Source organism: Seriola aureovittata, chromosome 12, assembly GCF_021018895.1.
Source record: "Seriola aureovittata isolate HTS-2021-v1 ecotype China chromosome 12, ASM2101889v1, whole genome shotgun sequence".
Lineage (NCBI taxonomy): Eukaryota > Metazoa > Chordata > Actinopteri > Carangiformes > Carangidae > Seriola > Seriola aureovittata.
In genome coordinates, this window is record NC_079375.1 from 6,129,329 (window position 1) to 6,146,239 (window position 16,911).

Genomic DNA, 16,911 nt, shown 5'->3' on the forward strand with positions numbered 1-16,911 from the left:
GTAGTAGTAGTTATTATTACTACAAACCATATGCCATACAGTGATCCTGGGTGTGTGCGTGTGTGTGCGTGTGTGTGTGTGTGTTTCAAATCCTGAAACCATGCTTGTAAAACAAGTATAAAAGTAAGCAAGTCATTGAGTAACTCTTTGGTACCCTAGCAAAAGTGAAAAAATGACTTTTGTTTGTATTGGACATCTTGCAGGAGTGAATTTGTGTTTCTAATATGTATTAAAATGTGAAGTACGATATCTGAAAAACATCCTGGGCACCTAAAGAGCAACTTTAGCTTAAGAGTAACTTTATCTTAAGGCAGGGGTGGAGGAAAGGTATGTCTTTGTATTTTCTTCTTTTCACTTCAGAAATCAGCAAAATATCTAATTTGTCCAGGTGTGCTGTAAGTACAGTACTTTAGTAAATACTTTCTCTCCACCTCTGGCTAAAGATAAAATAAGTAGCCTAACACTACCTTACAGAAATACAGTGGTCATTGCTGGCAAATAACTCAAACATAATTCTCATGTAATTGAACCTATTAACACATATTAAGGGGAACTTGTGGAGCATCCCTGGGTGTGCAGTAAGTGCCACACCCCCGAGCACCGTTACCGCAGCAGCAGCAGCAGCGGTGGTGTGATCATGTGACGCCTGCATTTCCGACACAACAATACAACACCGTATCGGTCTGCATTCACGCTCCCACTGTCTCCCCCCCTCCTTACGCCTCGCTCTCGGTATGGCGGACGGCGAGAGGTCCCCGTTACTATCAGATCTGGGAGATGGTGCTCTTGGCAGCGGTAACGGCGGGGTGTCTCCCGGCGCAGCGCCCTACGGTGTGCCCAACAAACCACAGAGTGAGTATCCATGGTGCGCTCTCCTCCGCCCGACTCCAGCCTGAATTAACCTAGCCGACGTTAGCCTCCACTGACTGGGCATTCTGGTTAGCCTGCTAGCTCAGCTGTGACAGCGACAAAGAACCGGCCTGTTGTGACTGTGTATGTACAGGATATAATGTTAGGTTCAAGAGTATTTCTTTATGAGCACCCCTTGAGGGGTAAAATATACTGTTTTGCAATAATAATGTAGTAGAGGCTGAAGGGAATCAGCGTTGCTAACTAGCTAGCTAACCTAGCAACCGGTTTATTAGCTTGACAGCAAGCTCTACTTAGCACCGGCAAAGCTTCAGTTTTGCAGTTCAGTAATACTGCCATTATAATCTTAATAAATTATATTTTATGTAGGTCTGCTAACAGATTTTGCATGTATTTCAGCAGCTGAGTGGTGCTCACTGTACACACAAGCTAGGTACATGTACCGCTGAGCTAGCTAGCATCTGAGAAACACCTGATCTGATTGACATACGAGAAAGCCATTACTGGGGCTGCTCATGGATGCTGCAAGATACAGCTGTGACCAATGGCAGCTCTCATAGGGAGGAACTGTGTCTGAAGACATTAATGGAAAAGGCATGAGATAAGGCTTATAATTATGTTTTGCTCTCACAAACTGCTCTAAACATTCGTTCACTCTGCTTGCCAGATATGCTTTGAGCAGAGCAGGAAATGCTGTTTGTTGCATCAGATTTCTAGATAGAAGTCTGTTCTATTTAGTTACACGTACTTTCTCTGCTTTTCTCTTTTTCTCAGACAAACTATTTAGACTCTTATTTGTTGAAACTGACCCCACTCAGCATTCTTGGAGTGCTTTTCTTCTAAAGCTCCTTTCAGTTGAACTCAAGACAAAATCTTATTACCTTGTTAACTGTAACGTAAGAGGTTACTAGTCATGGGAATTGAGGCAACTCTTGTGACTAAGTTTCCTCAACAATCCTTCATTTGTCACTGCTCCTACTACTATTGTATTCATCATTCTTTCCCTTCCTTGTCTCCCACCATTCAGGCTTCCCTCCATTCCCCAGCCCAACTCAGCCCTCAGTGCTCCTAGGGGAGGATCCTCCTCCTTACTCACCGCTCACCTCCCCGGAAAGTGGCAGTGCCCCTGTTATCAGCTGCAGGGTGTGTCAGAGCTTGATCTCTGTGGAGGGCAAGATCCACCAACATGTGGTGAAATGTGGGGTCTGCAATGAAGCTACGGTAAGTTTCTAGAGGAATGTGTACACTCAGATGTAACACCAGTATCTTCTGTTAAAGGGTTGTTTCACAAAATTACAAAAACATTTTCTCATAGACTAAAAGTGATGTCTAGCCTTAGGGGGAGTGTTTCTTTTTTTTTTTCTCTTTTTTTATTTGCCCAGGTTTTCCAATAAGCATCTCTGAGATTTCTACCTCTATATTGTTAAAAATGACATAATATATGGTACGCAAAGCAAAGGAAAATGACATTTAAAAAAAACAAATCAACAGAATCTCTTTGCATAACTCTGGAACTCTCTCCCACCAGACATCTGTAACATTGTTTCTGCATATTCGCCGTAATTTCATTGTTTTCCTTTAAACTGTCTGTTGTTTTTATTATTTTTATTGTCTTTTAATCTTCTGTAAAGTGTCCTTGAGTGCTGTGAAAGGCGCTGCCAAAGAAAATGTATTATTATTATTATTATTATTATTATTATTATTATTATTACTTTGGATAATCCACAGAGTTTACAATGAGGTCACTAATGGTCCCTATCATCCCTATCAGAATATACTTCAGTAGAAAGTTGTTCCAATTAAACTTTTTTGTAGTTGAACCAACCCTTTTAAATTTAGTGTGTATAGATAGAGTTTAAACATCATGAAAACTTCTATGAATTTAATTATAAAGATCAGCAGTCTATCAGGTTCCACCAAGTTGGAAATTAACCCTCACCATTATCTCCTTCCTTACATGGTTGATATAACTTTGCATCTGAAATTGATAATGGAGCAGAAAACACCCGGGTCTCAGTCTAGTTAGTAAGAGTTTAATGATGCAGTGGAGAGAACCGTGAGCAGGACAGACAGCGGTCTGACAGCAGGATGTTATCTTAAGCCCAGAGGAAGGTGTGTGATTCATGTAGTGGTAAAGCACAGATTCAAATTTCCATTCTCTTGGCGACCTCAATCAATGGCCTTTATAACTGCCTTGCAGTATTATGTGACCTAGTGAGGTGATACAAGGTGAGCAGCTCCAGCAATCATAATGCTTTGTACTTACTCAATTTATAAAGAGTATAATTGTATAATTAGACATAAGACTTAAGAATTTTGAATACAATTACATACAGCAACAACAATCTTTAAATATGCAAGTCTCTGGAACGGTTCCTTATCAAATGCAAGTTTGTGGCCTAAATATTTTTGAAGCCTCTGTCTGTATTTCCCTCTGCATTATTCATATTAAGTTCCCTCAGTATTATTAATATTAATATTAAGTGCTAGACAGACCTGTTGCTTTGGAGATGGCCTCGAGCTGCCCTTTTTCCTCACAATATGCAGCTTTGTGAATACATGGAGCGAGTGCTTCATGCATGTTTGAGTTAAAATCTTACCTTGCCTATTAATTACTCAAGAGCTGTATAATTATGTCTTTTATGTCATTTGTAGAGCAACAAGCGGCACCATAAGTATTACTTTACTGTAATGCCGTCCCTCGGCTCCTTAACTACAACTACTGCACAGCCATTTCCAATATCTCCCAGAATACCTCTCTTCCTCTCGTAGTATTGGTTAATTCTCGTCCATCAAGAATAATTGGGTTGTTATCTGCTCCTATTCTAATTCGTTGTTCTACTATCTTCTCCCCTCCTGTGTGCCTCTGTCTCCCTCTGCAGCCCATTAAGAATGCCCCAGCAGGGAAGAAGTACGTTCGCTGCCCCTGCAACTGTCTGCTCATCTGCAAAGTCACTTCCCAGAGGATCGCCTGTCCCCGGCCATACTGGTAAGAGATGATTTCTGTGTGTGTGTTTGTGTGCACACCACTGTGAGACTGCAAGAACACTGTGTATCTGTGTGAGAGAGAAGTGAAGCAGAGGAAACAAGGTGCAGTGGGAGCAGCGGTTCCTCAATTAAGGCTGTGCTCCCAGCGCAGTTTACATGCGGTGCTCAGCGAGCCGGATGAGGAAATAACAGCCTCATTAGAAGAGCCACATCATGGGTTTCACTTCTGCATGTCCTCAGTATTTGAGGTGTGTCTGTATGGGTAATGTACTGTATGTATTGTGAGTTTTTGTAGGCCATATTTTAGTCAGTGATGGAGATTATGTATAGATTTAATTTACAGTCTACACATGGCAGCTAGAAAAAACATCTCAAAATTTATTCAGTATGTATCTGCTTTAAACTCCCGCAGAGTAAATACCAACCAAATGCACACTTAGCAAATTCATTCATATTGTACAGTAATATCAGAGGGCTGAATCAGCACAGAACCCTCTTTAGAACAAAAGCAGTTGAAAGTAAACCGGGAAAGTTCCACAAATTACACTAAATGTCACTTGTGTGGCAATTCTTATATTGCAAGGCTTAAAGAAAACATTACAGGGATGCTGACACTTCAAATACAGTTTTGGAGGGGGAAGTTTCTCTTGTCCCCTGTCAGGAAACTTGTTCAATTAAAAAACCATAGAACAGTTTTTACAGGTCAAAGAGATGCCATTGTGTTGGGATTTTTATCGTCAAAAACACAAGGCTGATGTCAATGAAAATGCACCGCTTTGGCAGCTCATCTGAACATCATGCTGCTGCAGCCTCGTGTAATTGCTCAGAAAGATAAGATTCCTTGTTTATGCCCAAGGCATAAAATATGCAAGAGCAACATTTTTAGCCATCCATTTTCTTTCTCTTTTTTTTTTTTTTAATTTTCTGCTGCTATCTAAATATGTATGATGTTAAACTGTACATTACAAAATCTCTTGTTATAAATATCTGAAATCCATAATTCATCTGTCAGCTTCAGTGCAGATCATCAAGTTAGGCTCAAGGCTAATTAGGGTTTGAATGTTAATTGCAGGCAAAAATTTCATCAATGTCCTAATGTCTTAAACAATAATATTCCATAATTTACCCTGTAATCAGCCATTTGCTTTGACATTATTGCACATTTAAACCTAATAAACAAAATAAGGAGAGAAAAAAAAAATCTCTTTTTAACTTTATTTAAGATTGCTGTATCTGAACTGAATTTGTATCAGCTGTGTCCTTAACAGTGGAAGAGATGCAGAAATTGTTTGGCATAACGTTTACTCTCATAGTTGAGTGGTGGGATTCTGCATGTTTCTAATGTAAATTTTAACAATGCTTGGTTTTATTACACCTGACCATAGGTTGCCCATTTTGTTAAAGTGATCCCAAAAGACTGTAAATACTCCTAAGTGTAGAAACTTTTCCTGCATGAAATTGCTCTAGAGAGTTTACCTCCAGTGTCACTGTTTTGCATTCAATCCAGACATGCTGACTGAACCAGACACATCTCAGTGCTGCTGTCTGATCAGTGATCCTGAGCTACTGGAGTTGTCTCAGGAGGTTGGTTGTAGAAAAAAGCAGTGTTGGTGGTAATGAGAGGACTGGCTGCTGATGGATCCCCCCAGAAAAAGTGAAATCAGTCGTCAGCCTTTCCACACCAGCATAATGAGGCGACTGCTCACGACATCAGGCAGTGAATGTTAGTTTAAATGCTGAATAATATCTTGAACCATTTGTGGTGTGGATGCTGACTTTGTGTGGGTCTGTCTCTTTACAGCAAGAGGATAATAAATTTGGGTCCAGTCCATCCTGGTCCAGCCAGTCCTGACCCCCAGCCAGCCGGGGCCCGGGTCTCCTGTGGACACTGCAGCAACACCTTCCTGGTACCACACTCTCTCTGCTTAATCAGATTAAACTTTTCATTCTTTGTGACGTTGAAAAAATACCCACCCCCACAGGATTTGGAATCACACACACTCACAATTTATATTAGTTTCAAAGTTAAAGGAAGAGTATTAGCTCTTTTGCCAAGTGTTAAAAGAGAAGATCAATTACACAGATTGCACAGATATGAGAGTGGTATCGACCCACTCATTTAACACTTGGCTAATACGTGAGCTTTCAGACTTTAAAAAAAAAAACACACAAAAAGAGGTGAAAATGTCAGATTTGGATTGAAAACAAAATGTAATTACTCAAGCAAAGGGGTTCATTCTGGACCTCAGAGTACAGAACAAGTAATAAAATAGTCCATGTCCTGGCTTCTGGAGCCTTCAGTCACATCTCATAGTCTTTATTCAGCAAATGGAGCAGGCTAAGGTGTCATCACATGATAAGCTTCACTCTTAAGACAGCTCAAGTTCCAAAAGCTAGTAAATAGATCTTGATTTAGAGTTTTGTTGCAAAATCTAATGAATGTTCTCTTAACGTATTGTTTATGTTCACTAAATGTCACTGGATTCCTCTCATACGTTTTTAAGATGTATTGCGGAAATTCAGAAGAGCAAACTACTGTACATTTCCAAGTTAAAAAATGAAAAGAAAAAGAATTTGACTGTCAAAGGATTAACTGCAGCATCTCTAGTAGGGGTTTTATTTGAAAAGACATTAATTGATGACCCGTATCAACCTCTATGGCAATCAGAATTACAACATCAGTACAACCACTGTTTATTAAGTCTCTGGCACAAGTCCCCACCTCTTCTGTCTCTTCGAATGACATAACCCTGAAAAAGACACAACCAATAAAGTCACATACAGTACAGAGAGCCAAGATCCAGTTAAACACTTTTTTTTGCATTACCATGCAGACTAGCTGAATAATAAAACTGCCCTGGCATTTGCTGTTTTGGCTTTTATCATCTGTAGTTGAAATGTCTTGTGACAGTTTCATTAGGCCTGCAAGGTTTTTGTTGTGAGATGTACTGTCACCCAGCCAGAGAAGTGAATTATTGAAAAGCCAAAAATATTCTTGCACCAGGCCAAGTAAATGTTGAGTTATTGGTTTAGATCAATAACCCTATCCACTCCCTGCTGATATATTCTGGCCATTTTTGTTCGAAAGGGGAAGTAAAATTTTAACTTACTGCTCTATAACAATGTGTGGGACAGGTAAAGATGGTTTGGATATATGGTGAAAGGAAGGAGGGTGGCGCAGCCAGGGAAAGAGAAGAATAGAGCTGTGAAAGGAGGGGAGATGGATGGTACAGGGTGTTTAGCATTCAGCTGGACCTTTCCTACCTGCTTAAAGACAGGGTGGCTGAATGAAAATACAAATCTGTGCCCTGGGTGGCGTTGCAGTGATCCTTTAGACACAGATCTAGTGATAATGTTCTCTGTGCTTCCCATACAGAGTGTTTCTACCAGAATGAGAAGAATATACAGCATGGGCAGTGTATTCTGCTCTGCAGGTTTTACAAATGTATCACACCCCAACATTAAGGAGGGAACAAATGTCTACAACTGGAGAGAAGGCTATTTTTCTTTTCTCATTTTTATGTGGCACGCAGCACCTGTTGGCAAGAACTGGGATGGTTGTATTAAATTTCGTGGAAAGTGTCATCAATCCGTGCAACTGCAGGCATCTTTGAATAAGGCCATCTGTAAGGGAATCTGTCCCAAAGTTGTGTATTGCCTCCACATGACATGTACATGTATGTGCAGTCGAAGTGCTTGCCCCATCAGTGCAGTTTTGCATCAACTTGCTTATACAAATTATTATTTGATTGATTGGTAAAGGTAAATTATCAACAATTTGATTGATCACTTAAGTCATTTATCAAGCATAAACGCCAAATATTTGCTGGTTCCAGCAAATGTGAGGAGTGTTGCTTTTCTCTCTTTAATTTAATTGCAAAGTGAATATCTTTGTATTTTGGATCATTGGTCAGAAAAAAAGACATCACCTTGCACTCAGGGAAAGTGCGATAGGCATTATTTACTCTATTGACATTTTATAGTCTCTAAAGATAATGAATTCAATTGGCATGAATGTCAGGTGAACAGTATTGCCAATATTATAATCTTGCAATATGCAATATACAGGTTTCTCTGCATCCAGCTAGTTGGATGGCAAACAACTCATCATCCCCTTCACACCCCCTCCATAACTCACTCCAGCTCCTCCAGTCAGGTCACTAATATAAAAACCTTCTGGCCAGGACAAACACATTGAAAAAAATCCTTCATTCCAACTGCCATTAACACATTATAAACAAGCAGTGAAGGACGCCGCACTCTGACACCTGCACATATTTCCTCTTTTCTATTTCCTGCACAGCCATATTTACCTTATCTATCTTCCCCGATTAATTTTTAGCTCTATGCTTTTATTGTGAGCGATGTCAAGGACAAATTTAAATTGCCTTTTGATAGACAATAATGTTTTTCTGATTGTGCATCCATGAGTGAAGTGTTAGCACCAGCAAAAACAGTGGTATTGACAATGACAGTGAATGTTTTTCTGGCACATAGCTTTCTGTCATCACTATAATTGATAATTTGACAAACCTGTCTCTTGGTTTGTGGCTGAACCTCTTTCTCCTTGTGCTTTCAGTGGACAGAGTTCACAGACCGGACGCTGGCCAGGTGCCCACACTGCAGGAAAGTGTAAGTACTTATAAGCAATTCATCCATTACACCACCTCATTCTCACTGTACGTTTACATTTTTGATTTATGTCTTCAGCTGAAGCTTTTGTTCAGAGAAACCTAACAAACAGTGAGCAGGAAGGAGCTCCAGAGACTTTCTCAAGGACAGAACACAAACTGTGTTTTTCTGTGAATCAAACCTGTGGTATCCTGTTTATGTGACTTTGTCTCTAACCTCAGCTGCTACACCACATATTTCCCAGCAGCCACAGTGTGTTTACACGTGTCTCATAACATCATGAGGTCTCTGATCTGTGGGATTTTACAACATGTGTGTTTTGTTGCCTCAGGATTTTCTTTGAGCCTGGCTACTAACCACATTCCTATATCACTAGCTCCATAAGCTTCTTAACATGGTCAGCAAAGTGTATGGGACTTATCAGGCATAACCAGATCTGATGCATAATCAAATCTTATTAAGCCATTATTTATTGCAATTATTTAAAATATGGCATATCTGCAATATTACAATTTCATAGGATAGGGTTATTTGTGATTTCTGATGATGATTTGTTTATGAACTAATGCAGAATACTGGATAAAAACATTTTGAAAAGAGAGGACACATGTCTTTTCAAAATTTAAAGTTTTCATTACAGGGATTTTTCCCCAATCTATCAGGCATGTAGAGCAACTTGTTGCCTTGTTCCTTCTTTCTCAGCATTTAGCTTTATAAGGTGCGGAAAAGAGTTCTGCCAGTGTGTTTGTTGTATCACTGTAACACAAAAGTGTGTATTACCAATCTTCATAAACAGCTCTGGTCATGAGATTTCAGTTTGTTACATCCAAAATGGCCCCAAAACCTGGAGTGAATCTGGACAGGTGCTGCTTGAAGTAAAATTTCTGCAGGTGAATCATTATTATCCTTTATGCGTATTTCTTTCATTATGCTTAAAAAAGGCAAATTAATTTTAAACCCCATTGTTATTATTTAATAGGACAGAAGACATTTTAACATGTAACAGTATGAACATCATTTAAATAATAAAATGAATGGAGGCTGAATTCCATTCAGCTGCGTTGATTTCAGGGTCCAGGTGTTGTTCATGCTGCTTCACTGTCATGCTGTCCTGTTTTACTGAGACACTTAATAACACCTCTGCTTTTCATAAATTGTGTTGCATTTGATTCCATTTCCTTGTAAACTAAATGTCTGCTTTTCTCTTCTCTGTTGGACCTGAAGCTCCTCCATTGGTCAGAGATATCCCCGGAGGCGGAGCTTGTGGTGTTTTCTACTCTGCTTGCTGTTTAGCATTTCCACCGCCGGGCTGATGGTGAGTGGATGCCGCTCTAACATCCAAGAGACTTAGACCTGTTCATTGTTAAAAAAAGATTAGCAATAGCAGAACACTGTTAAACTATTATCCCATCTTCTCTAAACCTGTCCTCCTTTTTTTCTTTACAATGTGAAAACCTTTCATTGCAGCAGAAATGCATTTACAGTCTCTCCCTTTGTTGTCACTTGTTTAACATGGAGGATGTGCACCTCGCAGCAGCTTCCCAGACACTATGCAACAGGCCTCTATTTGTCAGTGAGATACAGCACAAACAGCCTACTATAAGCAGTGTTCAGGCTGTAACACCAGCTTCAACACCCACTGAACAGCAGAACAGAATGACCTTCAGTTTTTCCATGTTTTCTTCTTTTACTCACTTTGATCTGTACACAAGCTGTCAAGGCTCACAATGCATTTTCTATTTTCTGTTTCAGTTGTTGCTCTTGTTTAAATGATTCGAATGAGAGTGCAACAGTAGAATATTGTCAAATTATACAGTCGATCAGTTTTGTTGACAAGAGGGAGTAAATGAGCAAACGTCTAAAAATAAACATGGAAACATAGAAAGAACTGGATAATCGGTACATTCTGCCTCATGAACAGCAGAGGGTGCAAGATGAGCACCAAACAGCGTAAATCAGTAAAGACTCATTCAACACAAGAGGCATAGTGCCTGCCAGCATGGAGAACAGTAAACAATGCGCAGACAATAAATATGCTGTGTTGACAGCGTTGCATAATGGTGGTGTGGTGGCAATAAATGTCACAACATGACTTAAAAAGGCAGTTTTAATTATAAGAATGGTTCAAGAGCAGGTGTTTTGACAGTTTAATCCTTAGAGGTGTGCACTGCATCAATAAACTTTAACAGCAAGATCCCGAGACAAGTAACAGATGAAACTTCATTTCCAGACAGAATTTAATTATAAATACAAAAGCAGAGATTTTTAAATGAAGGTAGTTAAGAAATGAGTGTAGCACAATGCCGTCCAAATTTACAAAATCTATTCAGTTGGACTGTCGGAGAAGTATCTGCTGAGAAGAATATGAAACACTCACAAGTTTTCTTTTACTGCTCACTTCTTAAAATATCCTGGTAACTAATTTCAAAATAATTAAAGTTGAACAGAATGTGTTACTTTTAGTCGTATGTCCATCAGACATCATTTTAGAAATGGAAAAATACCTTTCCAGGATACTTAGAGTTGCAGCAATGAAACAACCTGCTCCAGCTTTATTTAAAAATTGAAGTCAAAAGTAAATGAATATTAGAAATGGAAAGAATAACCTCTACAATCAGAAATCACGAAAATAGAATTCCCAAGAGTCTGGAGTAAATGGATTGAAAATGAGGCCAACAACTAAATAACTAAATAATTTGGACGTCTTAACCTTTAGAGGAGGCAGAAACAGAGGGAAAATAAGACCCGGCCTTGAGGAGAAAACGGTTGTACAAGGTCAAATTGACAAATGAAATAATCATTTAATATAGATTTTAGTTCAGTGTGTTTCATTTTTTTCTCCTCTTTTCTTATGTAAGTGAGGATCCATGAATCCATGCACCCAACCTGCCTTGTGTCAGTAGTCCAGGCTGCTGGTGTAATGATGTGGGGAATGTTTTCTCGGCTCACTCGGGCCCTTCAATACCAATCAATCACGGCTTGAATGCCACGTCCAGTATCGGAGTATTGTTGCTGACCATGTGTATCACTTTATGGCCACAGTTTACCATCTTCTAATGGCTGCTTCCAGCAGGATATTGCACCATGTCACAAAGAAAAATTGTCTCAAACTGGTCTCAAACCCAAGTTCAGTGAACTTCAGTGGCCGCCCCAGTCACCAGATGTGAGTCCAGTAGAACACCTTTGGGATGTGGTAGAACAGGAGATTGGCAGCTTGAATCTGCAGAAGTGATGTGATGTAATCATGTCAACACAGAGCAGAATCTTAAATAAGTGTTTCCAATATCTTTTGAAACCCAAAACCTTATCTCCCTATAGTCCTATAGGGTGTCAAAACAGGAGAGAACATTATTTATTACAGGAATGAGCAGTACAACAATATGTTGGACAAAATGCTTCTTAAATCATTGTTCATTACATTTTTTTTTACTTTTTATATCCATATTAGCTTTGCTCTCATGCTGTGACTTTGAAAGCGTTCAAATTCATATTTCCATATTCTCAGAAAATCCCTATGGGTTCTCTCAAAGTCATTTTTGCCATCTTCATTAAATAATTTTCTTCTGAGCAGCTGCACACTTAATACTTGATGGGAAAGCCATTTTCTCTCTTACCGCTCTCTCTTCATTCTTCAGTGTTGAATATGAGCTCCTCCATGAAAAATTGTGCATTTGAAGCCGTACAATTCAGTGTCATTGCATTAGTATGGTTCATGTGGATTAATCGCTCACTATAGATACATAAACTGAACTCAGTGTTTTGTCTGTGTTGCTGTCTTTGTGACGTTCTTGTGAAGTGGATTTGTGTTGGATTTAGAGCTGGAACAATTAGTCAATCAAATGAAAATTAATCAGGAACTGTTTTGCTAATTGAACAATCATTTAATCAGTTTTCAAGCAGAAGTGCTAAAGAATTTGATTGTTTCAGCTTCTCACATGTTGGAATCTGCTGCCTTATCTTTTCTTACAATATATTGAATTGATTATCTGTCTTGTTTGGATAAAACAAGACATTTGATATCATCACCTTGGGCTTTACATACTTTTGGTGAATTATAAACCTGAGAAAATAATCAACAGAGTAATCAATAAATACAAACAAGCATTATTTGCAGCCCTAATAGGAGTAAGCATTATTGTAATGCTGACCAGTGACCATGCTTGTTCATCTTTACTCTGTGGAAATCGCTGGATACTTGGCTGGAATTTGGTGCCATTTAAAACATCATAAATGGGTCAGATAATAGATGTAGAAAACATTTTCAAACATAATTATAGCTGTAGCTCTCTGGTTGCTTTCATTTAGCCTGGCTAGACTTGAGCTGGATCATTATAATCACTGTAACACACTCAGAATGTGCTTGCAATTCCCTTGAATGGCTTTATGAGCATCATCTGAATTCCTAAAAACTTCCTCTTTGTGTCGCCGCGTCTCTTCAGGCTGGAACGTGGGTGAAGGCTCAGACCTACCAGGGGATCTACGCCTCGTGGGCAGTGCTGCTGCTCCTGGTTCTCGTCACCCTGGCTCGGGCCTTCTACTGGGCCTGCATGAGGGTCAGCCAGCCCCTCCAGAACTTCACATAGAGTCCCTTTCAACTCTGCGGCACCCTTCTTCTCAACCCACCAGGCAGGAGGAAAGATGGCTCAAAAAAAAAGAAAAAAAAAACACACAAAAAAACAGAATATTTATTTAAACCCAACTCCAGAAAGAAAAGGTTCTCCTCCTCCTCCTGTTCCTTCCCTTTTAGTCAAACGTGTTTCTAAAACTGGATGGCGGTGGCTGCGACTGCTATATATCTAAAGATAACTATGATGATGCGTATAGCCTAATGTACTGTTAATCTATTCTAATCTCATGGCCAGTGTGGGGTTCATTTTAACATTTTTAACACTTTTTCTTCTTCTCTTTCCCCCTTTGTTGTTGTTTATAAATTTTGGCTTTAGTCTGTGGCACATCTGTTGCACTCTCGGAACTTCTGAGACGAGGGCTTCAAGTTACGTCTTAGATGTGAATATAGCCCTTGTTTTTTTTTTTTTGGAGGGGACTGTCCCTTTTCAGTCCTAATTTGACATTAGTATTCCAGCATTTAACATTTTTTAAACAGAGAAACAAATTATTTTGTGAAAGCGGCGATGAAGTCAGATGAAGCTTAAAAAAAAAATCGATGCCAGTAGAAGATGACTGGAGTGACTGGAGGGACATCAGCCTCCTTTTGTGAATCGAAAGATCAAGTAGGTGCTGAAATATGTCTGAAAAATTGAATTCAGCAGTATGTGAAGGTAGGCTATGATGTGTCTGAACTCGGTGTTTATGCTGAATTATCCCCTGGGACTGACTTTGATCCAAAGCAGCTTGAAAGCCTTAAAAGGAGGTGTGATAGAAGGATTCAAAACACACACGTATATACACACACACACACACAGACAGACATCCACAACCACATGAATGGATAGCTGTACACAACAAAAGCAGGATGCTCTTTTAGAGTTGCAACAGCTCAGAAACCAGTTTGTCAAAGACATCCCAGCCTCTCTCTTCAAAGATGTCTGGTGAACACATTTTCTCCATACTGTTGGAAAAAATGACATGCATGCCACTTTGTGTAAAAGTTGGATAATTTGTCCTGCTCCTATAAGAGTGGTATCCAATCTCCAGCTCCTTTTCTTTGATCCAAACTATAGCAACAAGGTTACTTTAAAACTTCATTTTTAAAGTATATCTAAATAAAAACTTCTATCACATAAATTCAGTTGATATGAACACCAACGTGTGGCAAAGCTCTTCCTCTGAAATCCAAGAGACGGGTTTACTTTATTACATACGTCTAGGAGATTTGACCCGAGTTCATTTTATTCTGCTCGGCTTTCCGAAACAGACCAAAACATGAAACGAAAACACTAAGAGCTATTGGCTTTTAGACATCGATATCTGCCTTCTCATACCCACAAAACCCCTGTGAGTATAAGGAGTGTTTTAGATTTGCTCTCTGGCATTAATTGTACGTTTTCATCCTCGGGAGAAGGCTAAGAACAGAATTTTCAGACCTGTCTGTATGTGCTTGCTAGCAGAGGTTGAATATGTGAAAACACTAAGCTAAAAAATACAGTACTTGAGGCATTTGTAGCTTCTGATACCAATCCTAAAATGTTGGGGTGTATCTAAATGCATCATCGCTCAAATAAGATCATGTAATTGGCTGGAAAAGACCATATTGCTCAACTCTGTCAGCCTTTTCATTGCATTTGGGACCATTCATGGTGAAAATATGACTTTTAATGTCACTGAAGATGGAGGCTGATCCTGAGCTTTCTACTTTGTTAGTTGCAGATGGTGCTTTCGCCTCAAAGCCATTTGAATATTTGTGAAAGAGGAAAGCTCCACCCTCTCAACTCAAAGCTTGATATCAGTCAGAATAGGTCAGTAAAAAACACAAACACACACTACATGTTACATTCTCACTCAGTGTAAGTCCCATAATGACTTGTCTGTGCTTCTGAATGTAGGTGGCATTTCTTATTTTATGAATTATGTATTTTTGTTTGATTGTAAATATATTTGTTGTTGATGTACATTGGAAGTGACTAAGTGAATTATGTTGCACTCCGGGCTTAACACTACTGCTGTGATCGCTGCAGATGTTTTGTTTATTTTTAAGAAGGTTATTTTTGCAACTCTTCACCTGTTACATATTTAATGATTTGATGAACTACTAACCTAATAAGCCTCTGGACACCTGGTCGTGTCCAAATCTTAACCACAAACACAAGCACATCGACATACACACACCAACAACATTTACGACCGAATCACATTCCCAAGCAATGACATTTCTATCTCTCTCACACACACAAACACACACCCAGCACCTTAAACAGTAGTGAGAAACACTGCATACACCAAGTAAGATGAGATGAAGTTACCCTGCTAGACTGAACTGAGGTCGCGGACAGTTCATATGGAAGTGTCATATTATTTATTATGCACGTTGCAAAAAAGGGCTACTTTAACAGTTATGTCATTTTATTAAGTCCTTAAATCTTATTTGTTGTGGAAAAAGTCTGTTGTGGAGTGGGATTATTTCACTTTTTTCAAGTCTGGTCCAAGGGCATTTTTTTTTCTTATTTGAAATCAGTACAATGATCTGCCAGTTTCTGCAAGTGATGTTTAGAGCAAAATTTTTTTTAGACTGTTGGAAACAACTATAAAAGATAAGATTATAGGACAGAATTAAGGTGATATGACTTGTTTAAAAAAAGACCTTTTTTGCAGTGGAGTGATCATGTTTTATCCATGACTGCAAAAGAAATCAATCATGTTAATGCCAATGATAAAGAACCTGGCTAATGCTCTTTTCAGAGTTTGTTTACACACAAATAAAGACATGATGATGTACAAAACAGCTGATGCGAGTTCATATCTGATTTTTTTGAACGACACACAGGATCTGATAAAGCCATGAATGCCGGTACATTTCATTTATTTTTCTATTTTATTATTTCCACACTTGCTGTCATTCCAAATGTCAACCAGGGAACTTGTCTACTTGAAAGATGCCATATGAAAAAATGTATGATTTATTTTTATAATGCAGCGTTTCAAAGAAAACATGCCTGACTAAGATCTCCAAGGTCAATCATCAATGTTGAATCATAAATATTATGGGAATTTGCAATATTCAGTGTTGGCACCACCTTTCTTTTCCATACTTTATGTGCTGCTTTGTCCAGCACCTGTACCAAACTGAGGTTGGATGTGTAATCCAGTGGCTCTCCAACCTTTTTGTGTGACCTATACCCACGGCTGTAAATGACATCACTGCCATGTTTCTATTCTTCCAGTGCTTTGAATTGATGTTAACTTAAAATTATTTGTTGAAATCTCAGTGTTTAGGTGGGTTTTGTCAAGTTTGCATTAGCACTACTAGCATTACTTTTTAACTCTTTCTGTCCTTCCTTATTTCAACCATTTATCCTATACTTTTACGTATTTCAATTGCTCATTGCATTTGGCTATTTCAATTATCTATTCTAACTAACGATTTAATCCATTATTTTTAGCTAAACATTTCGACTATTTATCCCTTTTAGCTAGCCTAACTATTCCTACTGTCTAAAACTATTTAACTGATTTATGTTACCAGCTAACTTTTTAGCTTTTTACCATTACTCTTAGTAAACTATTTGAACCATTTATCCATTACTAACAGTTTCAACTAGTTCAAAAAATGTATCTTAACTATTGCAATTATTTATTTATTACTTTAAGCTAGCTTAACTATTTCAACCATTTATCCATTACTTATCGCTAAGGGTTGCCACTTGGTTACAGCTAGTTGTAAGGTATCTTAGCTAATCATTTCAACCATTTATTCTTTAGCTATTTTAACTGTTTCTCCATTACTCTGAACTAACTATTTCCACC

The 16,911-nt window shown here is 38.7% G+C and overlaps 1 protein-coding gene across 1 annotated transcript; it reads left to right on the forward strand.

Moving 5' to 3' along the window:
• Positions 1–631: 631 nt before the first annotated feature.
• On the forward strand, positions 632–15,889 carry pip4p1a (phosphatidylinositol-4,5-bisphosphate 4-phosphatase 1a). Its single transcript, XM_056392227.1, has 7 exons — positions 632–852; positions 1,898–2,091; positions 3,753–3,859; positions 5,660–5,765; positions 8,438–8,490; positions 9,715–9,805; positions 12,930–15,889. The coding sequence occupies exons 1-7, from the start codon at positions 735–737 to the stop codon at positions 13,071–13,073; spliced, it is 813 nt and encodes a 270-aa protein (XP_056248202.1). The 5' UTR covers positions 632–734; the 3' UTR covers positions 13,074–15,889.
• The last annotated feature ends 1,022 nt before the right edge of the window (positions 15,890–16,911 follow it).

Excerpts from the sequence above, each read along its gene's own strand:
- pip4p1a (XM_056392227.1), top strand. The coding sequence starts at position 735 with ATGGCGGACGGCGAGAGGTCCCCGTTACTATCAGATCTGGGAGATGGT. Across the intron at positions 5,766-8,437 it reads ACTGCAGCAACACCTTCCTG|TGGACAGAGTTCACAGACCG; the intron begins GTACCACACTCT and ends TTGTGCTTTCAG. Across the intron at positions 8,491-9,714 it reads TGCCCACACTGCAGGAAAGT|CTCCTCCATTGGTCAGAGAT; the intron begins GTAAGTACTTAT and ends TTGGACCTGAAG.